Source organism: Alexandromys fortis, unplaced genomic scaffold (genome assembly GCF_014885135.2).
Source record: "Alexandromys fortis isolate MF-2015 unplaced genomic scaffold, M_Fortis_MF-2015_v1.1 scaffold_86, whole genome shotgun sequence".
NCBI lineage: Eukaryota > Metazoa > Chordata > Mammalia > Rodentia > Cricetidae > Alexandromys > Alexandromys fortis.
The window spans coordinates 7,322,403-7,349,135 of NW_026067965.1; the positions used below are offsets into that span (position 1 = coordinate 7,322,403).

Below are 26,733 nucleotides of genomic sequence, written 5' to 3' on the forward strand. Positions count from 1 at the left end.
TATATATATATAAAAAACTGCTAAAAGGAGCTGTGAAAGTTTCAGGAGAAGGACCTGAAAGTTTACCCTTCTTGAGATCCTGAATACCCAAGCTTTTTGTACCCCATTCCCTGAGTCAGAAGCCATGTAAGAAACATAACTACAACTTTCCCAAAGAACCCCTGGGAACCCTGACTCAAGAGAATGTGGGAGATTTCCTGAGACAAAACAGATTCAAATTTACCAATGACACATTTTATCTTAAAGTATTTTTTATTTTCCATTCCCGTGGCCTACAGGGGCCACTGATGTAAAAATCCTGCACTCTGTGCCTAAGAAAGGTCATGGGCTCTTCCTGCTAGGATCACATCATAAAAACAGACTGTGCCCAGAGGCCAGACGCAAAGCACAAACAAGCAGATCTGTCTTTGGGGACAGCTGGAGAGGCGTGTGTCTCCTGGGAAAGGCTCACTCAGAAAATCAGCGACAGACAGCATTTTACTAGGTATGGCAGCTTCAGGGAGTACCACCGGCAGGCCTTGTCCTAGCCAAGGTCAAGAAGCTCTCGGTCTTGGAAGTTTGGACTTATGGACGTTAGGGTAGGAGAAACTTCCGCTCTGAAGGAGACTGCCAGAAACCCAGACCCCAAAGGCCTTCCCCATTCCTTCTGCAGCACCTGGTTGGTTGGCTGGGCCCTTCGGAACACCAGCAGTCACACTGTGCTGGGATTTTTGTCAGGCTTTTCACCTCACTGAGGATCTCTAACTCGAGTGCAGTAACCGGATCATGACATATATCTGAATGTCTACGTGGAAACCCACAGACCATTCCATTTTATGTCAACCGAGTACCCTGACACAACCTTCATTACTGCATTTGAAATTTACCATGTCAACTTAATAACATGCAAAAGAGAACAGGGCACATAGCAGGTAAATTACATTTGAATTCAGGTCCTAATTCTGATTACCACCATGAGCCCAACCATGTACTTCTCCACAAGCCTTGGTTTCCTTGTTTACAAAACAAAAAGAACCACATTCCCCATTTTAAGTACTGTGAAGACATGGCAAGGAAGAAGGATCATCTAAAACTGATATTTACTCTGGAAAGTCATTTTCCAACATCTAATGAAGTGCAGTGCGTGCCAACTTTAAGAACTGGCACCAAGTCTAATGCCACACACAAGGACACAAGGATGCCCTCATGGCCCTGTCTGTCACAGAGACAGAGTGAGAGTGACCCCACATCCTAAGCAGAACAGCCTGAAGTCTGTAAGAGAGCCCCCAGGAGCTAAGGACCAGGTTCTGCATCTATGTTGTCAGTATTTCACTTCTCTAAAGCAGAACACTGGGGAGAAGAATGGAAGTTGCAAAGTGAGATAAATGCACGGCAACAGTAACCCAACTGCTAAAGTTAAATTTCGTTCCTATGAGATGCAATTATAAACCATCGATTACAAAGCGCTTTTCTGCAGGGAAGAATGAGGACTGGCACAGGGAAACCAGTTCGATTTTAACTGTGAAGGGTTGTTTCTTAGCAAATGAAGGATGAAGTACTGTGTCAAAATGCTGCCTACTCTCCTTCCTTCCTTCCCTTTCTGCGGTGATACGTGTCAAACCTAGGTCTCATGCTGTCTAGGCAAGCACTCTATCACTGAGCTATATATTTTCCATTTTGAGTTGGGGTTCAACAGGTTCCTATTACATTGTCCATTTATAATATCTGTATTAATAGTCTTTAAATTAAAAACATCAGTGCATCAAACTTTATCACCCTCATAAACTCCTTAGATTCCCTTATTCTTTAAAAATAGCAATTTACCACATTTGTGATGCATTATTCTGAAATACAAATTTCAGCATCACAGTTATAAGATGAATCTTATCTCATTTTACTCTAACTCTGTAATATCTGGGGCATCAACAAGAAATACAAGAGGCGAAAGGTTTGTTTGAGAACTTGCCGCTACTTCTGGTCTGCAAATGGGGCAAACTAAAAAAGCCCAGACAGAAACGGCTTCCAAGTGCCCCCGCCCCGTTCCTCTCCTCCCAGGCTCAGCACCCCGCAAAGGGCTAAGCAGTGCAGTTTTTAAGGGGGGGCACTGTAACTTTTGAGCAGACTTCAGCAGTTCTCATGTTCTTGGGCCACTGTCTGAGAGTTAAGAACAGTTCTACTTCGTGAGTCACAGAAGAAGGAAATCTTGGATGTGTATCCAGTAGAACTTTTAAAGAAATTCATGTTTTTAGTTAACTGCCTCTAAACCCACAACCTAGCTGAAATTTTACTATGCCCAGTATTACAGCCACAAGTCTCAGTGATAAACAGTTCACATGGCTGCCTGTTTACCACACTGAAGCACCTACTCGAAAACACTAAACTCGTTACCAAGTGGTCCTGGACTCAATCCATAGGATGCTTTTAGAGCTAGGCATAAGTGATTTAGAAACTACTGGTCCCAGTGACATCAGCCAAAGTCATGAGATTTAAAACCGTATCATCTGTTTTAAAACAGACAATTGCCCAAAACACAAGACTTGAAGACAAGTTTAATAGATTTTTTAAAGCACACTGCCACAAACCATACTAAGTTGTTAAAAAGATCAAAGAAAATCTACCTGCGCAGGGAGCTGGTACCCACCCTTGGCTGTAGACTGTTCTTTGCCTAAGTACTTTTCACTCTCAATGGCTATGCTTAAATCTATGTTAATCTTTTTTTTAAAAATAAACTTGTAAAATGTTCATAAGAGAGAAAAAAAACTGATTTGGCTTTCTTTATTTTTTAATACATTCCCTAAGCTCAGTAAGTGTTATGATTTCATTTTTCAAAATTCTTCAAAAAAAGAAAGTCACAAAGTACAGTGGTTTGTAGGCTTAGGGCTGACCCTTTATCATATTTCTTTGAACTAAGTCAACAGCTCAGCCTGCATCTATCCGTTCATCTATCTTCTCCCCTCCCTCCCTCTACAAGGAGGCATCCAACAAAATAAAATGGTGTAAATTTACATGCCTGGCAGTGATCATTTATTTGTTGTTTTCGTCCCCCCTTTGGCAAACTATCCATCAGACAGCTTTAATGAAATGTTACACACTGCATTTTTTTTCTCAGCAGAAAAATTGCCATCTGCAGCTAGACTTTTGAAGAAAAGAACATTCAAGTACTTTAGTGCACTATGCTGTCTACTAGTGGCAAAAATCTATGGAAAAAATAATTTGATCCTTTTTAAGGACACATGGAAGAATGGCCTGTAAGAACAAATAGAAACATTTTCCTCCTATGGGAAAATGGAAAACTCTAATTCTAACAAAAAGAAAAGAAACACCAACAGAAACAAAGCCAAACCAACCAACCACAGAAAATCCAACCAACCCACGGAACGAGCAGTCACTCAGAAACACATGCTCCAAAACTCTTGCTGCAACGTCTTGTTTAAAGTCACTGGGGACTCTGAGGCGCTGTCTCGTCTGGGCTGATAGTGCTTCTATGCGAAAAGCATGTGCGAGGTTCTTGGTAGCCAGTGTTAATAACCACAGCGCTGATATTCAGGCCAGAGGACAGCCACAGAAAAGAGCTAAGCCATTCTGACTAACTGCTCCTAACAGCAGCTTTCATAAGAACACTGGGAAACAAAAACGAAACGAAATAAAGCATTTTTGTTGATCAAGAATGGACTTTATTGTGTAAGAGCCCTACCTTTTCTTCTAAATAATAAGTATCTTTATAAGTATCTTTTCTTTGGGCAATTCATATCTTACAAAAGCAACGAACTGATTCTAAATTACAGAAACCATCCAGTTCCTGAGATGCTGCTTCTAAGGAAGTCCAAAGGAAAAGAAAAACAAAACAAAACAACCATCACTCAACGTGAACTCACATTTCCTACTTAGGTTCCAGTCGTACCACTGTTTACTGTTTTAGTCAACAGAAAGAACCCACCACAAAAGTACTCAGAAGATGCTCACACAACAGAATACGAACCAACAATAATCTCAGTGTTATTTCACAACTGTTAAAAGCAAACAAAATAAGACCACTGGCAAGATTCAAAACTCTGAACATACCGAATTCTTTATTCTGAAGGAGTCTCTGAGCTTTCCCCAGAGTAATGATTTGCGGCAGCCAGAAAGAACAGTTTATTATTCAAAGATAGTTTTGCATGCTTTAGAATAAAGAACTGCAAGGACATTTATTTCCCCCATTAACCCTAAACCAGGAGAATAGTTTGGACAAAGAAAAAATTCTCCTAAGGTTTCTGCTAAACTCATGCACTTTGAGGTATTCCTGACCTGAGGTCTAGGTTTTCTCTTAAACCCAGGAGTAGACTGCCTGCAGCACACAGATGCTCTGCTGCTCAGTGTTTCTTGTGGCTATGATCATCAACACTTCTGTGTTATCATGCACCAGATTTCACTAAGTCTGGTCCAGATGGGTGAGGGCGTAATCCCACAGTCTCAGTGATGTTGACTTCACTGAAAAGCCCATCCTACCGATCTCCTGGTATTTGGGATACGTGAACGTGACAGATGACAGGAGTAAGTCACTACAGACTACTTCCTGGAGTACATCTCCAGCTTGTCCTACAGTTGATCTTTCTAAATTACAAACCAAAGCCTGATAGAAGAGCTGTTGAGGATATGAAGCTCCACTCAGTGGTGGATGACTAACTGCAGAGAAGCTACATTTCCTGAGAATACTGGGAAGATCCTGAACATGAGTGGGGGTGAAGGGAAAAGACAAAAGATTTCTGGATTACTCTCGTATTTCCTGCCAAGGTAACAGATGTGGCTTCATACAAACAAATATGCATTGAAGGCTCTGCCCTTCAGAAAGCCAGGTGAATCAGCTTATTTCCTTCACTGTTTTGGAAATGACTATATACTATTCCATAGCTTTCCATAGCTTTTAAACCTCTAGTGCTCCTGCTCTTTTCCCCAAAGAAGGAAGCTGCACATGGTTATACACAAACCTTACTGCTCCCATCAAATGATTAAACTCTTCCACCATTACTTCTAGAGCAGGGTGGTAGCTGTAGCTAAATCACCGAACTAAGTTTCTGATGTGGAATGACTGCAAACTGGGAATGTATTTCTGAACCTTGGATACTTATTGGGGTAATAATCCTTGAACTTCTCTTTTATGCTCTTCTGACGTGAGATGGACCAATGATGTGGGTAGGTTTTAAAGCAATGACAAGAAGACTCTTGGGAGCTGGCAAGGACACTGAGTCTGTCCAGAAAGTGTAAATGCATATTATCTCAGTATCTGCCACTCCAGTCTGAACTATTTGCTTCAACTGATCATCTGTGTTTACTAGTAAAACATGGAAAAATTATAAAATGAAAACAAAACCCTCAGAAGGGAAAAATAATGTTTAATGGGTCACTCTGTGTGTGTGTTTTATATTAAGAGTTTATACATAATAGTTGAAACAATAGTACTTTCGAATACAAATAACCTTGACCAAAAATCTGTCACAGAATTTTGAGATCCATTTTAATATATCTATGGAAATTTCCAAATGTTGAGCTATTTTTCATGTATGTGAGATAGAGAGTGAGAAGCAGGGAGGAATGGGAGAGGATTGGGGTGGAGTGGAGGGGCAGGAGTGAGATGCCTTATTTGAGACAGGGTCTCTGTTGTTTGTCTCTGGGAACAAGTTTCTAGGGATTGTTCTGTCTCCATCTATTTCTCGCAGAAGCACTGGAATTACTGATGCACAATGCCACACCTGGACTGGGGTCTCGGGATTCAACTCAAGTCTTCACATCTATGTGACAAGTGTTTTCCCCAACATAGCCAATTCCTTACTTTATTTTTAAATACTTAAAAATTACAGCTAAATTTATTTAGCGTGTGTACATTACGGCATGTGTATAAAGGGCAGGAGATAATCTCGTCCTATCGTGTGGGTCTCTGAGGACTGAACTCAGAGGTCATCAGGTATTTTGATCTGGTGAGTCCTTGGTTTGTTTTTGTTGCAAGATCCTTCTGTGTAGCCCAGGCTGGCCTCTGAATTCATGGCACTCCATCTGTCTCAGCCCTCCAGGTGTTGGGACACACCACCACACCTTCATTACTTTTAGGATTAAAAACTATGGCTGGGAATACAGATCAGTGGTAGAGTGCTTCCCTAGCAAATATGAGGCTCCAGGTTCAATTCCCAGTACCCAAATACTAGTACCACCACTAAAGACAAGAAATCATACAATATGAAAACTTTTGGAAACCATCAAGAATACAGAGAAGAAGCCACTTTTATCTTTTTTTTTAATATTTATTTATTTATTATGTATACAATATTCTGTCTGTGTGTATGCCTGCAGGCCAGAAGAGGGCACCACACCCCATTACAGATGGTTGTGAGCCACCATGTGGTTGCTGGGAATTGAACTCAGGACCTTTGCAAGAGGAGGCAATGCTCTTAACCTCTGAGCCATCTCTCCAGCCCTGAAGCCACTTTTATCTTTTGCTAACAAATATAAATCTGAATATACTGAAGATACAAATATGCCAGAATATCTGAAAATTTCCCACAACTATCCTCTAAATGAAATTCTATGTCTGATCAGTTGTTCCATCTTGTTTTCCCATTATCATTGTTATCCAGTTAGTAAGTCTTTTCTTGCTTACCTATCTGCTAATTGCAATACCTCTAACTGGTTTGCTTCTCTGTGGCACCTGTGTTGTTGCTCCTGACTTCACAGGACATCCGACCCCCTCTCTGTGGTAGTCTCTGAAGATGCTGTTTAGGCCAGAGCAGTTCTATATTTTGCTCCAGCTGGGAATCATAATGTTTTCACTATTCATAGATGGGACCTCACAAAACAGCTTCTAAAACTGCTTAGCCTGCTTATCTATCTCAGCATATAAGGATGGTAGAAACCCAGACCCCAGACTTACAGGATTCCAACCAGGGTCCTGGGGAGAGGGAAGGTCAAAGAATCCATTTTTTCTATACCCTTAACCTTTAACACTGTCGGCCATAATTGGGTGTCTCATTTTCCATTTACTATGTGCCTTTTCCTACTTTTTAATATTTACTTTTCTCTTCCTTGAGACAGGGGTTTTCTGTATAACCCCTGGCTGTCCTGGAACTTGCTATGTAGACCAGGCTGGCCACAAACTCACAGAGATCCGCCTGCCTCTGCTCTTTACTTCAAGTGTATTAGACTGAGAAAGGACACACTGAGTGTCTCTATATGAGCATTTTCACAATGCTAAGTAGGGGAGGCCATAAATGTGAATGGCACTATCCCATAGGCTGGGGGCTCAAGTAAAATGAAAAGGGAAAAGGCTAGCCAGTGTAGACACTGTTTTCCTGTTTCCTTGGCACCAAGATGTGACCAGCTCTGCTCGACATACTCTTCCTGATGGAGAAGATGGACTGAAACCATCAGTCAAAATAAATGTCAGGAGAGGGAAAGTCTAAGCAATAAAAAAAAATACTTGGTGTGAGAACTTTTAAGAATTAGTATGTGAGCATTTCAAAAGGTCTGGAGATGCCCTCTAGAGTCCCCAGATGCTTGAGCATAATTTAGTGAGTGATTCTGAGTGCAGACACCCACAATGTCGACAGGAAAGGGATAGGAAGACTGATGGTGATGAGGTTTCCAATGGGAGTGAGGAAAGACGTAGACTGGACCAGTGCCATCCATTTTAAGCTGTGGCCGAGAACTTGTTTGTATTTTGAGTAAGCCCTGAGACTTAGAAGGCTGAGTCTGAGAATGCTGGGCTGACAATTTTTAGTGAAGGAAATGTTGCCACGGTCCAGCATTCAGGCTATGGAATGGGCTTTATTGGCTCTTACAGACAAGTTTTTTTTTTTTTTTTTTTTTTTTTTTTTAGTCAGAATTGTAAGAAAAAAAAAACCAGAAGAAAGTTTAGAAGTATGTGCAAGGTTGGGGCCAAGGACAGAAGAGTTGCTGAAGACACCCATACCGCTAAAAACAAGCCAAGGACATCAAAGGAATAGGAAAGATATCCTGAGGACAACTTAGGAATTGGCAGAACTCCACCCATTCCAAGCTCTAGGGTGTAGAGGTTTTAATGCATTTGAAAACAGTGTTTTTGAGAAGAGAATCTAGGGCTACCTGTTAGGGAACTGCTTGTATGGTTGACATCCAAACCAAGAAAGGATTGGACCAAAGCAATCAAGACCACACTCAACAAGGCCAACATTAAATCCCATATGGCAAGCACCTGGGCACAAGGTGGCATTGACACACTGTTAGGGAAATGTTTTCTCAGGCGCACTCTGAGACAATGTTTCAAGGGGACCTTGGCTACTGTTTGAGCTTATGGTAGTCCTTGATTTTATTTACATAGTGCTAACTGTTTTTGTAGACAGGCAGAATCCAAGAGTTATAGAATCATGGGGCTTCTCAAAGGGAGGGGCGGGGGCCAGGCAATGTATGGCAGAGTTGGAATCTTCAAAGGGCAATGCATTAAAATTGTGAAGGTGAAGTCAAGGATGCAATGGAGACCCTAAGAATATGGTATGTTACCAAAGAAAGGTGCAGTTAATTAGGGAAGGCTGCCTTAAAGAGAGGGCCATAGGAGTTACAAAAACCAACACCTTAAGGGCGAGGCTGCTCAAGACCTCTCTCTGGGCCCCACATCAGACCATTATGTGCCTTCAGATGCTATATGATTTAACATTTGCCGTGTTGGATTTTAATCTTGTTTTGGTGCAAGTCTTCATGTTATTCTGCTATACCCATCTTTTTGAATGGGAATGTATACTCGGTGTCACTGTTATTGCCAATATTCAATTTCCTTTTTAATTAGCTCAAAGCTAAGAGTTTGCTTTGACCCTTTGAAGAATCTTAGAACTTCTAAACAACACTGTTAAGAATACATAGATTGTAGCCTTGAGGCTTTGGGGACCAGGGATGTAATATTATGATGTAAGGAGATGTGTTTGGGTATCAATTTGATAAAGACTAGAGATAGTTAATGTTATCTACCTAGGAGCTTTGGATGTATCTGTGAGGATTTTTCAAAAAGGATTAGCTACAGAGAATTTGGGGAGATACACTCAAAAGGCAGATACCATCACCATCAGAGGAGGGCCCAGATAAAGTAGAAAAAGGAGAAAGACAGGCAGCAAAAGCATTCTCTCTGTTTCCTAGACACCATGTGATCTGTTCAGCTCTACCACGCCAGTCTACATGATGGATGGAAACTACTAAAACCATGAACTAAAATAAATCTTTTCTGACTTAAGTTGTTTCAAGTCATTAATTTCTGGTCACAGCAACAAAAAATTTCAGACTAATAAAATATATGTGCATATATATATATATATATATAGTTTCCCCATCCTTTTAATATTTCTACAGTAGAAAGTAGTTCAGTCTGCTTTATCAGTGAAATCCCTTGAATATCAAGAACGTTGGTCTTAATTAACAGAGACCCTGGACTGCAGAGAACGAGTGACTGTGGAGTGCTCAGTCCTAAATGGAGCGTTCACATCACACCTCCCTCCACGAGGCTCAGGGATATCCCTGGAAGAGGAGGTGGAGAAAGTGGAAGAGCCAGAGGTAAAAACTTCAAGGAGGCAGTGTTTTCTGGACACAACAGGGCAGCTGCACTTAAGAACTCACAGCGATTCTGACGAAATGCATAGGACTGTGAAGTTCAAGCCAGACAAAATCCTGCATAGATGGGCACAAAATTCCATCCCACTACTAGCTGAGAAGCTAATGGCACGTGATAGCTCCTGGAAGAGGGAGAATCAGCTTCCTTCAATGATACGACCCCTTGTAGGTTGAACCACAGGTCAGATTAGTTGGGCAACACAAACTGGACTAGATTATGGCAGGAAGAAAACTCAAAGTCTGATGGGAAGGAATGGGTAGGTGGTTACAGGGGGAGTTGAGAATGTGTGAATATCTTCAAGATATACTGTATGAACTTTTCAAAGAACTGGGACCTTTTAATGTTTTTCTGATATTAGTGATTCCAAATAAATAAAAGCACTTTCATAAGGAAGAGGAGGGAATATGCAAAATAATTCTTATTTTCCAGCTCTGCTTTTCTCCCAGTGATGGGGACTGAACCCAGGATGTACATGCTAGGTGAGTGATCCATTAGTGACCTGCATGCCCAGTCACGGCAGGTTCCGTTTACACTGATTCCTGCTATAGTCTGAATGTGAACTCTTCCCCCTACTCCCCACAGAAATAGGTTTTGGGTACTTGGTCTTTACCGGGTTGTGTTGTTTTAGGAGCTTAGAACCTTTTGGGATATGCTGTCTAGGTGGCATACTTGGCAGATACAAGTCACTAGGGAGGGACTTGACTCCTGTTACCACCAACTTTGTCATGCTTTCCTGGCATGAGGGACTGAAACTAGAGCCACTGTCAGGCATTCCATCATGAGAGAAATAATTAATATGAGCTCTTAATGAGAAGCAGAATCAATCTATCGATTGATGCACTGGAGCCTCGCTTGGTATTTATGTCAGGCAGCTTCTCCTTCCATAGATATTGAGATGAGGGAGGAGAGGCGTTTCTCACCCACAACAATACTGCTCCTTATCTGCTCACTTTCCCATGCTATGACGAATACCTTGTTTTTACAATGAAAAGGACAGCTGCACAAATTCTTTGGAGAAGCTGTAGATCAAGGATAATTCCAACCACACTAATAATTAACCAGACAATAAAATGACAAACCTACAGCTCTGATCTTACAATGTGCTCTTTGTTAAGTATAGTGCAATCTGAATGTAGTTTTAACATTAAATGCCCCAGGTTAATATGCTAAAAATGTTTAATAATAGATAACGTGGTTTAAAAATGTGCTTATTGACTCCTGGTGTAGGAAAGTTAATTAATGGCAGTACTGAGAAGCAGACTGTTTCCAGTGGGCAGAAACCGACACTGAAGAAAAGAGTCCTTGCTAGAGAGTGGGCTCCAACAGGCAATCACGGTGGGGACAGCGGACACACAGGACAGTTGGTCTCTTGCATCATAAAGCTTACCTGAGACCTAGTACTATGTGATGCAGTTCTCACTGTTTTGCTAAATCACACATGGAGGACAGCAATATGTGTGATCTCTACCTAAAGGAATGCATACTGATTTAGGTAAGTGCTCTTCTCTTGAAAGACTTAAATAAATACAACTATAGATTACTTTGGAGGATATAACATATCCTTCACTTAATTTTACAAGGACATATGTGACTAAGCCTTTTTAAAAATTTATTTATGAAAGTCACAATGGCTGTGACACAGGTAAGAGAGGTTACAGGTTCTTAGCTAGCTGTATCGTCACCCCTCTTTTGTATTAAAGAAAGCAAGTAAGCCAAAATTATTTCAGAACTTTGAATCTGCCCATATATATACACTTCTAATTTCAGTAAGTTAACCATTTTTAGTAACAGATTACTTGGAATGTACAATAAACAACTGAGAACAAGACATCATCATGTCAGTTGTGAGACTTGCTCCTTTGAGTATGACTCAGACACTGTCTTGTCTGCATGTGTGCAGTCTAACACGAGACAAACCACCACAGCCTCCTGTTGTGCTGGGTCTATAGTGGCTGATTCGCAGCTTGCTCCCCGCTGAACAAAGCAGCTTCCTTATGTTACCTTGGTACACTTTACAAATATAACTACTTTCTATGTGTGCACTAACACAATTCTGAGCAACACTAATGTAGAGTAGTAGATTTGCAAATTGTAGTGTGTGTGCCGGATTTGGCCCATTGCTGGATTTTGCAGAGCCTATGAGCCATGTATGGCTTTTATACTTTATATGGTTGCAAAAATTGAAAAGATGAAAATGACATGGCATGCAAAAATTTAAATGTCTGTGCCTGTAAAGGAAATTTTACTGGAACAAAGCCATTCTTATTGATATATCTAAGGGTATCTTTGTATTGCAACTGTAGAATTCAGCGGCTGTGACACAGACATTTGCTATCTAAGTCCTGTCCAGAGAAAGCCAACTGACTCTTGCTGAGAATGCCTTATCAAAGGCAGAGTCATGCTCAGTTAACAGACTTGTCTTTCAGCAGGTCAGTAACAGAAACATGGAGCACATGTGCACACGCAGACATTCTCATCTGGTAGCCACCAAGTTTGAAGGGTGCCAAGTAGTTGGGTCATATTCTAAAGGATCAGATTTAAAAATAAGTGCACAAGGGTACCTCAGGAGCAGACTGCTTTCCTAATCAGGCCCTGAGTTTAAATCTCTAAACTGCATGCTACCCTCCCTCTGTTCTCCCCCTCCCCCTCTCTGTGTGCATGTGTGTGCTGGGTGTGGGGAGCAGTGTATAAAAATAGATATATACGATCTGACAAAGGGCTCGAGACTACGTACTGCTTTGATTTGCCAGGTTTCTGGCAATAGGAGGTGGTTTCTAAGCAGAGAATATGACATTAGAGATATCTGAAAACAGAATATAGATTGTAAGTTACATAATTAAAATTAGAAAAAAAACCCACAGAGACAGTTACTTCTCCACATAAATGAGGAACAGATCAGGGGTGGGATGTGCAGGACACTAGAAACAAACCAGCTTTCTTGAAAGCGAGCCTCATCTGATGAAAGGAAGAAGTGCGTCTCTTACTTGCACAAGTGTAGGCTTCTTTGTTGGTGAATGGCTTCATGCACTGGCTGCAGCTGATGGGACCCACAACAGGAATGGAACTGAAAGTGTGCCCGTTAAGAGTCTTCTTATCTTTTTCCTTCTCTTTAGATTCTTTCTCTTTCTCCTTAATTTTATCTTTCTCCCTTTCCTTTTCCTGCCAAAGAAAAGAATCAACAGTTAACTGAGCACCGGAAGGCCTTCCCCTTACCTGGACACAGAGATAGATGGCGCGTAGTCAACAGAGGGTGGTGCCTATTGTGGACAGAAATGAGGAACATGTTCTAGGCAACATTGTATTGATTTTCAATCCTACAAGCTCCCACTAGAAAAATTTAGAAGTTCTGAGTCATCAGGGGCTATTTATACTAACAGACACTGGGCAGAGCCCAGAGCAGAAAGGCTTTCTCAGTAAGGTATGCTGGCCTAGACCACACAGGAAACACTGAATTTAGATCAGTCTAGAAAGGGAGAAGAAGGATGATGGCAATTCTAGGATCAGCATGAGGGACAGAAACAATGTCATAAAGTCTAAGAAGTTCTGTGAGGCTCCTCTTTTACACACAACATGTATGTCCCTGAAAAATGGGACTCCATGACATTTTCTTCCTTACTCTAATCAGAACTATTTGATAACCTTACATATATATATATACGCATATATATGTATATATATACATATATATATTTTACCAACTTTGGTTCAGAGTTCAATGGTGGCAAAGAGGGCAGAAAACTGCACAAAGGTTAAGCATGAAGTTGATTTTTAAGTTCTACTAGTGGTGAGACTGTAGGCAAATTATTTCTCGAGTCTGAAGTCATCTTATTTGCAAAATGGGATAGGTGCCCACTTCATAGTTCTGTCTTTGTTAAAGCCTAGCACATATCTAAGTAACATTTAATGCATTACAGCAATTATTCACACCTTACTGAAAATGAGTGTCATCAGCTTATTATTTTTCTGACTCAACACAAAAGTGTAATCTTTTGTAGTAAAGAAAAGGGGATTTTGATTTTAGGCAGGAGGAGACAATAACCAGGAGCAGTGGGAAGGACACTGGCAGAAAGCATGGAAAATACGAGGTACAGAAAAGACAAGAATAAGCGCTGTCAGTAACCTTCCCCAACCACCTTGTCTTCTCCAGCTGATCACTCCAGCACTCATTTCCTCTGAGGACAGGGGTTCCCCAAGGCTTAGCTGCTTGCCCCAAAGCCCAGTAAGACAGGAAAAGCAGGCCTTGTCTCTGGATGGAAGAGCAAGGCTCCCTGAGACCTGCTGTTTTTGATTTCCACTGTAAGGCACTGTGGTTGCCCCTCAGTGGTAGGTAACTGACATTGACCTCGTGTTTACTACAGGGCTAGGCACTATACTAGGTGCTCAACTGACTAATAATGATGATGATATGAATGCAGTAACTCTCTTAAAACCAACTAGATGGTGAAGACCTCCAATCACAGAGGTGAGCTTTACCTACTGTTTTATACTATGACTATAATCTAAAAAAACCCCCTGAGCTTCTCAAAGTGACTGACCATGCTGGCCACTAAATATACCATGTCAATGCACCTGTACAGATTATCTAAATAGATTCATTTGGCATATGGGCATCATGTTTCCCATTTTACAAAAGAGGGTAATAAATGACAATTAAAATCATGAATAGTTACTTTGTGCCAGGCACCGAAATAAGAAATTTATATGTATTTTCTTGGGACAGGGCAATGAATTACACTTCTAATAATCTCCATTTTCTATCTGAGGAGACTAAGGCTTAGAGGTGTCTAATAATATATTTCAGAGCACGGAGCAACAACTGTCTAACTGGAGTTGATTCAGTTCTGGATGACGAAGGCTTAGCTCTCATCCATCACAATTACTGTAAAGGGTTGGCGAGGTACCTTGAGTCGCAAAGGCTCATAAAGCCACGACCAGTACCAAACGGGAACTCAAATCTTCTCATTTTCTAAAGTTCAGAACCCACCCGATCTATGAAATGGGTTATCTGTAAACTCCATGACTCATGTAAAATTCTCCCTTAACAGAACACACATAACAAAACCCCAAAAGTCAAACTGCTGCATTTTAAAACTATAAACAACAGAAAGGATGGGGGAAACCACTTTACAAAACAGGAAACTCTTCTGAACAAAAATTAGCAACTGCTAAAGTGCGTAGAACACGAATTATCAACCTTGAGCATATCCAAATAACCCTTTAACTAATTTTTTTTTGTTGCAGATTCTCTATGCATGAATTGCTAACTTTAAAACCATCGAACTTTTTCTTTTTGCCTGAAGGTTAACAGCATACTTGAATAGTTAAAAAAAAAAATCAACACAACTTTCTATGGCAGCTACGTTATTATCTGAAGTGCAATGTTCTTCAGACCTGAATAATCCATTTTCTCATGCTTTACAGCAATCCAGACTAGCTCCTCCACGGACAAAAACAAAACAACAAACTACATTGCCATCTCCTGCTGTTATAATTCAGTGCTTTGAAGAATTCGGGCTCTTACCTGCCCATGTTTTAGTCCTGTGAATCGCACTGTTATGAGAGGAACTTCGGGAAGCCGACCCCATTTTACCGACATGTTTGACCCCCATGCCAGGAAATGTTCTTTCACAGAAGGAGGTGCTCATGCCGGCAGGGCAAACAGCTCAGTAGCTCAGAGCTGCCATTAGCAAAACCATAAGAGGAAGCCAGAAATTGGTTGAGAAAGCACAGAAGGGGAGGGTTGAGGCTGCTTGCTTCCTTGAGACAGTCTTAACTATTTGAATGCTGCTGGTAAAGCTAACTACCCTAAAGAACATAGGAAACGAAAGACAAATGAAGTAACTCAAATACATGTGAGGACAGCACTTAGACTGTAGTAAGGAGAAGCCTGGCAAGATTAGAGGCCATATTTACCTAGCAAACTCCTAATAAAAAAAGCAAAGTTTTACATGAAAATATTTTAGCAAAGTTGTTCATGGTAAAATGGGTGACTGGTTATTTTTCTTAAGCTTAATGTATCTATATTTAATCATTGCCAACATGCTTTAATTGCACTGTGGAAAAAGAATCTAATGACATTTAAAAATAGAAGCGATTTATCACAATGAAACTAGGCTGCTATTAAAGAAAATCAGCTGTCATTTTCCTAAACCTCTCCTTTTGGTAGGGTACTCTGGACAACAATTAAAAGCGAATGTGGTTAGGCATTCTGTACCTTGGAAAGGATGACGGGTACAGTTCTTTCATATATAAGGCACAGAAAGTAGGAACTGGGGTTCAACATCTCACTATAAAGTTAACCAGTATATCAGCTTTTCACTCAGAAAAAATGTGAGTCGTCCTAGGAATTTGTCTAAAATATTTCCAACGCCTTCTAGTTGTCCTTGCAAAAACCAGAGCTTAATAGAAAGAGACAATCAGTGGCTTGAACACCACTCTCCTTATGAAGGTGAGCACTATGTATGCAAGGACTTGAACATTTGTACAATAAACACAATTCAGCACTACTGCTCAAAGCCAGAACGACAAAAGGAGAAACTGCCCATCTTCCTCTTGTGCTTCCTGTTTAGGTCTTCCAGCTTTCTAAAAAGCACTCAGTGTATATATTTGGCAAGTTCTGCAAATTACTAATGACTGTCAAAGGTACATAAGCAGGACTAGTAACTAAATCCATTATATAATAAAAACTATACACATAAAAACCTGGCATTATTGGGCAACACATTATCTAGAAATGTGAACCACTCATTGTCTAATAGCTAACTTTGGCTACTCTGAGTGTCTGAAGACTGTTGGCAGACTGTCCCTTGGGTCCCAGGAAAGGAGGGGGTGCCTAGGCCCAACAGAGCTCAACCCACACACAGTTCCTCAAGGTAGCCTCCCAAATCAGCAGGCCAATAATGTGTATACTGAACAGCCAGCCTGGGGCCTGCATAGACCTGGCCTTCTGCCGCTTACTTGCAAGCAGTGTGGGCTCCCAATACATTCATGGGAGAAATAAATAACAANAAAAAAAAAAAAAAAAAAAAAAAAAAAAAAAAAAAAAAAAAAAAAAAGAGGAAGAAGACTGTTGGCAGTCACAGCTTGACATGTGGGATAACAAACCCAAGTTTATAACTGTATTCTCAGATACATATACCAAGGTCACAGACAGAAATTTTCCTAACTATACTCATATACAACTTGCATGTATTATTTTAATATGATATTAAGTGCTTAAGTTTTTTTCTTTAAAAGTAGGTATATTTATATTAGTAGACGAATACATAAGAAAGATTAACACATATTAACAAATGTTATTTTAACACATATTAAAAATGTGCAGGGCCCTGTATTCAACTGCTAGCACGGAGAAGAAAAACAACTAACCCCAAACAGGTTAAAAAGAAGTGAAAGCTCATCAATTATAAAAAAAATTAGTATTAATATCTATGGTATCACTTCCTTTTTTTTTTTTTATAACAACATGGGAAGGATCCAATAGGAAAACAGTAGACTGATACTATCTGCATCAGAGTGGACACGTGACTGCTTCTTTTCATTATCTCTGCCCATAAGTGACAGTGTTCTTCAGCAGCTGGTGTAACAGTCTTATTTAAGTTAGCCTACAAGCTCTCACTAGAAAGATGACAGGTTAGTACGTCTGGCCACTGTGGCACTTGTAAATACCCGTAAAGGGAACTCACTCTATTACAGTCTAAGGAGCTATGAATTTGCAGTTTTTGGAGTCTTCATTGCTGGAGACAGTACAGTCCCCAAAGATCAAATCTTGAAGTCAAGTTTGAAAGAGGAACCATGCCAATTGCAAAAGAGTGTTGGTCATTTTGCTTAAGGAGAGGAGCAGAGGCAAGAGGTCAACTGGTTCTTTAACCGTGATGACAGACTGACTCTAACACAGATGGCCTTCTTTTCCTGCCCCACCTTATCACCTCCCCCTTACCTAATGCTAGTACGCTGAGGCTAAAAAAAATATTAAAGACAAAGGAAAAAAGAAACCATTTAGAGATAGATTTGACCAAAGAATAAGCACACAATGACAGGCACCATGTGTGGGAAGTGGGATCACACACAGCCTCCCTGAGTATTATCTAGCCTTACCAGCTGAGACATTTTATTTGAGTCTGTAGGGTACGGAAGTTGGGGTGAGATTCTGTTTTAAAGGTCAAGTTTCAGTTTCTGAGTCTGGACCCGCATTATCTTCTCTGCTGTCTGTATTACCCTCAACAATTTTTTGTTTGTTTGTTTTGTTTTGTTTTTGTTTTTGGAGACAGGGTTTCTCTGTAGCTTTCGAGACTGTCCTGGAACTAGCTCTTGTAGACCAGGCTGGCCTTGAACTCACAGAGATCCACCTGCCTCTGCCTCCCAAGTGCTGTGATTAAAGGTGTGCACAGCTACCCTCAGCAATCTCAGCATCATATCCACCATGTGGATTCAAAAGCCATGACAATGGGGAGGTGGAGTAAAGAGAATCTCCACTGATGTGCTGGTCTTACAATGTGTTTGGATAAGATTCCATAGTTTAAAAGCAAAACAAAAACATTGGAAACATTTTGAATTCATCCAAACCAGACCATAACATTTTCAAGGTAAAGACTGAACATTACAGACCACTAAGCAGAGAAGCCATTCAACAATACGTGGCTGGTTTATATTGGCTTTCCCAATAGAATTTTCTTTTGTTGATAGCAACTACTGACCAAGCAAGCAAGATATACAAAACATGTAAGTTCTGTCGTTGCCAGCATGTGGAATACTGTGATTTATCCAATTCTCCTGACTTCATATACATATGTACATACATACATATTTCATACACACATATGCAATTTATTTTTATATTATATACATAATATATATATATTTAGTTCTAACACAAGTCTTAGAATTAAGCCAATATTTAAACACGTAATTAGGCTAGAAAATATTTATTTACTATACTCTATCTTCATTTTGCACTTGGTAAGAAAAACGGTGAAAAAGCAGATTTGGTATACAAGTTTTGTGGAAAAAAATCCCTAAGAATAATGACCAGACCCTTGCACATGGTAAAAAAGAGTTTATTTTCAAAACCTGGTGTCATGGCTCAGATAGTAAATGTACCCCAAATGTCCTTGTACTTGTTCCCTACTATCCCCCTGTGTACAGATGGTGGAACACACAGGAGGTAAGGGCCTACTGGGAAGAACTTCTATGTGTGCCTTTGCAGGGGATTATAGAGCCCCAGACCCGCAGTCTCTTTCTGCTTCCTCTTTAGCAGATGGTCTGACCGTGGGGTACTCACTATCCCAGGTCAAAGCAACAGCACAAGGTGAACACAGGCTAACCCCTCTGAAATCAAGGTGAGCCTTTCCTCCTTAGCTGATTTTACCAGGTAACTTGTTACAGAAAGTTAGACCTCTAGTAACATTTATTGACCATGTTTCTATCAGCTTGCATAACTGAGTGCCTGAAGGTTTGGAGAAAAATGGGAACATTTTTTAATAGAAAAAAATATATTTTGGTCACATTTTCCTCCTTCCGCAGTTCCTCCTAGATCTCTCCCACTTCCCTACCTCCCCAATTGTATGTTCTTTTCTTTCTCTTAAGAAAAACAAACCCCGAAAAACCCAAAAATCCCAAACCTCAAGAAATCCTGCAAAAAAAACCCCACAAAAATGAAAATCAAAACAAATTAAAAAAAAAAGAACAGTAAGATAAAAAACAAAAACAAAACAAAACAACAATAACAAAAAACACCAAAAAACAAAACCCCCCACAAATACCATTGTTTTGTGTTAGCCAACTTCTTCTGGGTGTGGAATAAAGTGTGTATTTGCTATTAAGAGGGTCCATTTTTACAAGAATGCTGTTGAGTTCAGAATATATGCATGCATATGTGTACTTATGTGAATATATTTAGATACATAATGTACAAAGATATGTTTCGGCGATTCACTTCAAGAGTCTTAACAATTATACCTCTGTAGGCGTATTTCTTTGTGTGTGCAGACAGATGGTTAAAGGTATGGAAACAGAGTGCAGGGGAAGTGGCGGGTAGTGTTTCCCCTCACTCGTTTGAAATGAAAATAGTTTTGGTTTAGAATCAGGAATCAGTATAAAAGAGTTAAGTTCTTTCTTTTTAAGGCATATCATAGCCTGGTGGTGATGATGGCTCATGGCTTTAATACCAGCAACCTGGAGGCAGAAGCAGGTGGGTCTCTGGGAGTTTGATGCCAGCCTCGTCTACAGACTAAGTTCCAGGATAGTCTGGGCTACATAGTGAAACCCTGTCTCAAAGAAACAAAAAACTAAATAAAAAAATATGTATATATCACAAAAGTACTAAAATAATAAATCAAAATATTGAGAATATATGTGGTATTATCATAGATTTATTTCTTAATTTTTATATTTTAGAGAATCCTGTAATGTACAAACAACTACAATTGGATTTTTGAAACTGAGTTTAAATGTCACTGTGAGCCATCGCATAGGTGTTGGGAATTGAGTACTGGTCGTCTGGAAGGGTTGTCAGTGTTCTGAACTGCTGCACCATCTCTCCAGCTCAAGTTTAAGTGTCTTAATGTTACCTCTTACGCATTAAGTAGGATACACCACAAATCTTCCTAAGTAGAAAGAGATCCAAGTAAGTCTTAAAAGTTCTGGTAATTTCCTGAAGCATAATGTTCTTCCCTCTACATCTATTATGTACATTTCAGTCCTATAATCTTAGCATAAAGTTCTTCCATTGAATTTTAACCTTGATTTAATTATCTTTGATTAAAGTTCACTGTGTGGGACGAAAGGCCAGAGAACTGGAGTTGAATTGCTTCCCCACATTAAACATGTACCCCTTAAAAGAGGGGGGTAAGACCTACACCAGCAGGGCTTGTGACAGGGCTCAGTAAGTTGGTGGATGGACAACTTTTGGCATGCAGTAAAGGAATGGCTGCATTTCTAGCTACTGCTTGCATTGCTGTTACTTTTCTTCAGACAGGAGCTTGTTTCAAAGCCCTCTGCCATGACTCCTGTCTACACCTGCTGTGTATGTGCCATGGTGACTGACTGACATGGCCACACAGAAAACGCCCAGGACATACTTACTTTGCTCTTCTTGCTGCTGGACATTTTATTCTTGATGTAGCTGAAGGTGCGACTAACTTTTGTTCCACTCTTCCCTTCAAAATCCTTTTTTGAGGGGCTCGGTGGCAGGAAATTATAATTTTCTTCTGTTATACTGAATGAAAACAAAAAGATGACTTTTTTGGGGACTATAAAAGTTAGATACTGGGGTGAGTAAGAAGCAGGCAGAGGCTTCTGAATGGTCTCATGTACTATAAAAGCAAGTCTAGAAGTGAACATAAAATGGCATCGGGTATACCAACTTCTTTGCTTGAAAGGACATCCGTGAACACAATGGGATGCAGAGTGTGTGCTGAGAAAGCTGGCAAAACAGAACCTTAGGTGAAGGATGAGCCCATTAACAGCAGAGGATACACATCTCTTCTGGTCTTTAGGCCTATCAGTAAACTGTGGACTGGCCAAGCAGCTATGTACAACTTTTGGGGTGAAGAATAAACATATTTCAGGCAGAAAGTAGATAGATTCAATCCAGAGATTCCTAGAGATCCAAATTTTCCGATTTACTTATTGAAGAAGTCTGCATGAAATTTATGAAGTATGTATGTCTTCATAATTAATCACAATGTTTAATTTCATAAACACAAATGGAAGCATAAATGACAAATTAACAGGGATTGTGTGCATGTTGTCAAGTAAAGAATCAATTCAAGTTGGGATGAAAGTCAACGAAAGAACACTTACCTAGCATGCACAAATTCCCGGGTTGTTCCCCAGTATTAGGAAAGAAAGATATGGGAGAGGAGAGAAATAAAACCTCAGTTTTACATGGACGGAGGTATATAGCACACCCAGCTTTTCTGTTTTGGAATGGGGACAGAGCCAGAGCCTCAGGCACACTAAGCATGCCCAAAGAACTACACCACCAGCCTCCAGCTTTAAAGGCTACACCGGCTAAGATAACAGAACTGCACAACTGCCATTCAAGGAAGCCAGAAAGAACTCAGGTTATTTAATTACGTGTCGTCACTTCATTTTGGGAAAAGGAGTAAAAGAGTAAGTGCATCATACCTCTCCGTCAGGTTAGCACTGGTACTGTGGAAAGACCGTGAATCTAGGAAATAAAAACAGTAGAGGCAAAGTTAGTACACAAGGATCTTGTCCTGATGACAGGTAAAACTACCTAAGAATTCACAGATTTTTCTACAAAGTCTTTGAAAGACAGTGCATGGTGCCTCTTCCTTAAGAAGTTCAGAAGGAGGAGAAAATAAACTGAAAATCTTCAAATTAGAATGTAAATAGGAGGCAAGGGAGTGAATTTCTCATCAAGAGAGCAAATTTAATCCAGAATCTGAATAACTGAAAATATTAGTGTTTATGCTTAAATATAGATGAAGCAATTCAGATTCTGTTTTAAATGAAAGGTCAGTTTCCACAGGCCATCTTTCTGAGATGCTATGAAAGAATATGAAAGAAGAAAGTTAATGTTACAGCTTTATTTATTATGTATACAACATTCTGCCTCCATGTATGCCCACATGCCAGAAGAGGGCGCCAGATCTTATTACAGATGGTTGAGAGCCATCATGTGGTTGCTGGGAATTGAACTCACAACCTCTGGAAGAGCAGCCAGTGCTCTTAGCCACTGTGCCATCTCTCTAGCCCAATGTTACAGCTTTTATACCCGATCCTGTCTGTATTTATGTCCATAGGAATAATCTAATATCATCTGGTATTTTCCTGAGGATTCCTGGAAATGGAGCAAAGCGCTGGCTCAAAAAGCCCTGGCACCACCTCTAGTGCAGGAAAGACTTCTCCAGATCAGGCCCTCAACTGTGAAACGAAGGGAACCCGACTGTTAGGTCTTTCAAGTTGTCAGTGATAAAATGAATGGGGCAGATGCATTCTTCCTCCTCCTCCCTCAATGGAAATGGAACAAGGCTACTAAAATTACTGTTAAATGAGGTAGCAAGGCAGTAAATAGAAAGAGGGAACAGTAAAATTATTTCTCTATAAAACATATTAATATGGATAAGTAGGTAAAAGAATAATAAATAATAGTAAAACAAGAATGATTTGAACTAATTATCAGGAATTTAGAAGACAGCAAAGCCTCAACCAAATGTAAATGGCTTTTAATTTTTAGTGCCATAGCTGACACCTAACTACTGTGATCATGTGGAGAAAACACACTTTCTTCTTCGAGGTCAGTTTCAGAGCCTCTGAGGTTATTATGAGTAAAATTTGAATCTGAGAGATTTTAAGATGCTCCACAATGACATTAGTGGCATTTCAAACTCTTTTAACCACAGATCTGAGCTACATGTTAAATATAAAATTATAGTTGTTACTGTAATTGTTCTTATATTAAGTGCGTAACTTAAATACTCAACTGGTAGGAATAAACTAAATGAAACATTAAAGGAATCTTCAAACTTCTGTTTTTCTGAATGTGACGACTTGGGGTTCATGGTAGTTTGAATGTAATTGGCCCCCAAAAGGCTACAGGACATGGCAATATTAGGAGGTGTGGCCATGTTGAACCATGTGTCACTGTGGATTTGAGAGGTCTACTATGCTCAAGTTAGGCCTAGTTCAGTTCACTTCCAGTTGCCTGTGGATCAAGATGTAGGACCCTTAACTCTTTTTCCAGCACCGTGTCTGCCTGTACACCGCCATGTCCTGCTGTAATGACAAAGGAACTAAATCAAATATTTTTCTTCATAAAAGTTGCCATGGTCATGGTGTCTCTTCACAGCAATAAGAGACCTAACTAAGTGAAAGACTGGTACCAGGGACTGGGGTATTGGCTCTGATAGGCCTGATCATCTTTCTGTTTGAAGGAAGAGGGATCTTGGAACTGTGGGTTAGAAAAGCAGTTGAATGCTTTAAGTGCTCCTTAATCGGCCATCCTAGGAAAAGCATGGAAGACAGTGGTGCTGAACGTGATTTGCTGAATTGTGGGTGGCCGGATCAAAAGGTTTTAGAGGAGAAGAATATTAATATGTGACCTACAGACTATTCTTGTGATATTTTTGGAAAAAATGTGGTTGTTTTTTGACCTTGTCTGAAGAGTCTGTCTGAGGCTAAAGTGAAGAGATTTGGATTAATTCCACTGTCAGAGGAAATCTTAAAACAGCCTAGTGTAGACTCTTGTCGTTTGGTTACTAGTGTTCATGCTTATAAGGATTTATAATGAAAAGGCTCAAGCTGAGCAAGGAAAAATAAAAATGTACAATTTGAGGAGAAAATAGAGCAACAGGAAGTGGAATGTAACTAAGTACTATGTTCAAGGAGATAAACAGAAAGCTGGTGAAGATGTATTTTAATGAGGGGCCATGTTCTAGCCCCATCACGCAGCAGAACTTGGCAGCTTTGGCTCTTTTGGCTTTAGTGTCAAATACAGAAGTAAAAGTCAAATTCCTATTGCAGAAAAATACCCAACAAAAAACTTGGCCAAGAAAAAAAATAAACCGCTGGCTGATTTCTGATAGATGAAAACTAAATACACATGCGTTAGGTAGCAACAGAATCTATGGTAGCACCTCTAAGAATTCCCAATGGTTTTATTGCTAAAAAAGAATTTATTTCAGTTACTATGACTTCTTACATGTGCTTCGAAAAAAATGAATTAATTTACCAGTGTAACCAAAATTAGTGCCTCTAAAATTCCTGACGTGTAGAGACTTTAAAAGTATGCAATAACATGGCTATTTCCATGACAAAATTATAAACACAAGACAACAAACTTGTCACTAACCCTTTAAATATTATTGCAGATAAATAACATTTCAACCACATTTTTATTTTAAGACACAAAATAACATGCAGATACTATATACTCAGGGATTTGGGGCTTTAATCATTGAACAAAAGAACAACAGAATGTGTTCTATAAAATAAGAGTTTCATGGAGCAGAGACGGTCTTATACGTTATTATGGTTTACTAATTAATAAATCTTGGAAGTACAGCACACCAAGTACTGCGTTGGGATGCCACAATGTGCTAAGGAGTATTTTAAAGCTGCTCACCTGAGCTTCCCAATGTGCTAGACTACTCCGTCTCCATTACTCTCACTGGTATTTTTAGACAGAATGAACAGTTTAAGAAATGCTAGACCTTGGACTCAAAATACTCTTCTGTGTCTATATTTTTAAGATTCCAGTGGGACAAGTACAATTAGTTCTTAGTGATAATGAAGTTCTACTGAGGTTTTGGTTTGTTACCATCGCTTGGCTATTTGTTATAGTACTAGAAATACTTTGGACCGAAGACATTTGAGAACTTCTGAACACTCAAAGTTGAGGTGGATTTTTGCAACTTTCTGCCTGCTAAGAGGGATAAAATGTAAATATCTCATTGTTTCTTTGCCAAGTATCTTTTCATAGTGAAAAATATGCCGAACACCAATGAGGCTACCATTTAAAACTAAACCATATCTCTATGTCACAGACACTTTCCTTTAAAAGACAATGCAAAGTGGTGGCCACAATAATTTTTATACATGGCTGCTACTTCAGATCAGCAAGCGGAAGGACAATTATATGGATGGAAGTGTTAGGGACTCATGTTAGTTCTAACACAACAATTCATTACTTTATGATAGAAATTGTTTTACCACAAAAAAAAGGTAAGTCCCAGAATATCCAAGAAGCCCTCCAAATTGAAGTCAAGGTCTTCTAATAAAAGGACACTCAGGTGCATTTCAAGTTTACTAAAACTGATTTCTCAAAATATTTCATACCAGGTGCCACTAAGAACTTATTAATCTGAAAGCTGTAACTCACTGGAGTATGGCATAATATAGAGTTTGAGAAGAACAAAAAGTGAGAAAAACACATAACTTTCATTTCCTACCCTATGGGATCTAATCTCATAGTTTTGTTTTTTAATTATATGAAAAGACTGGAAGAGAAACTTTTGGGTGTCACTGATAGATAGCTTAGCTATCTGTCCCAGGACACAGAGAAAAATGGGTAATTGAAATTAAAACAGAAGTGGTCAAGATGAAAGTTTTGTAAAAGTAGCACTCGTATTATGAAGGGTAGAAGTGGGATGAGAATACACCCCTCATGCCTGTATTCTGGAAAGACACCTGTACTGAAACAATCGGTGTTAGTAGTTATAGATAATGACGACAGAAATCTGGTTTCATCAAAATTGATTTGCAAAGTCATGCAAACTCAAGGGACTTAAAGAGGACAGCATACAAGGAGATAAAAGTCCTCAAATGATTTAATTCTTTTAGTAGCAAGCCTATAGCATTTAAAAGCTAGCCAGACTTTGGAGAACAACCACTAGACACCAAATTAGCTTACTTACTATGCAACTCCTCCTCCTCATCACTGGAATAAGAAGAGCCAAAAGAAAAGAGAGTTTTAGATTTAAGGAGGAGTGGAGAAACGCTGACGGAAAAGGAGATCCACCTTGCTGGCTTCATCTGCTGCTGAGCTGAGAAGTAGTTTAACAGAAAGACATTAGAGGACAAAAAAGTTATGGTAGGACAAAGGAAAAGGTACCCCTAACCTATGTGGGAACAGGATAATGTTGACAGCCGTTAGGATCTCAGGAAAGGTTCTCAAAATTAATAATCTATGAATCTATGAATATATGTATGCATGCAAGCAAGAATGTATCTTGTTTTTGTGAGACAGGTTTTCTCTGTGTAGCATCGGTTGTCCTGGAATTTGCTCTGTACACCAGGCTGGCCACGAACTCAGAGATTTATCTGCCTCTGCCTCCCAAGTGCTGGGATTAGAGTTGTGTGCCACCACTGCCCGGCTAACAATGTACTTTATTTATATAATCACTTATGAAATGAAAGTTGTAATGCAGTTTAACAAATCACCTAAATATATGTACTTGCTAGATTTGAAAGCAAGAAGCAAACTATTTTTAAAAGTCATAATTCATAGCTTGACTTTTCCTTCTTTGTGCTGTATAGACAACATCCAACACTGATGCTGCTCCGGGTTCAGTATTTACTGCCTTTCTCACTCATCCCAAGTTTCCTACTTCACGTCTACCTCTTCCTAGTGTATGCACATAATCCACTAGGGTCTCCTTTCTCTCTAATCTTCATGGTAGTCCTCT

General features: G+C 39.7%; 1 protein-coding gene across 8 annotated transcripts in view; it reads right to left on the reverse strand.

Moving 5' to 3' along the window:
• Positions 1–26,733, reverse strand: part of Akap13 (A-kinase anchoring protein 13) — a 256,845-nt gene that overhangs the window by 36,577 nt on the left and 193,535 nt on the right. For all 8 annotated transcript variants that reach the window (XM_050154104.1, XM_050154103.1, XM_050154102.1 and 5 more), the window contains 3 exons: positions 21,710–21,752; positions 20,663–20,795; positions 12,565–12,739 (listed from right to left, as the gene is read on the reverse strand). In XM_050154104.1, coding sequence (XP_050010061.1) covers positions 12,565–12,739; positions 20,663–20,795; positions 21,710–21,752 — 351 coding nt within the window. The remainder of the gene's footprint in view (positions 1–12,564; positions 12,740–20,662; positions 20,796–21,709; positions 21,753–26,733) is intronic.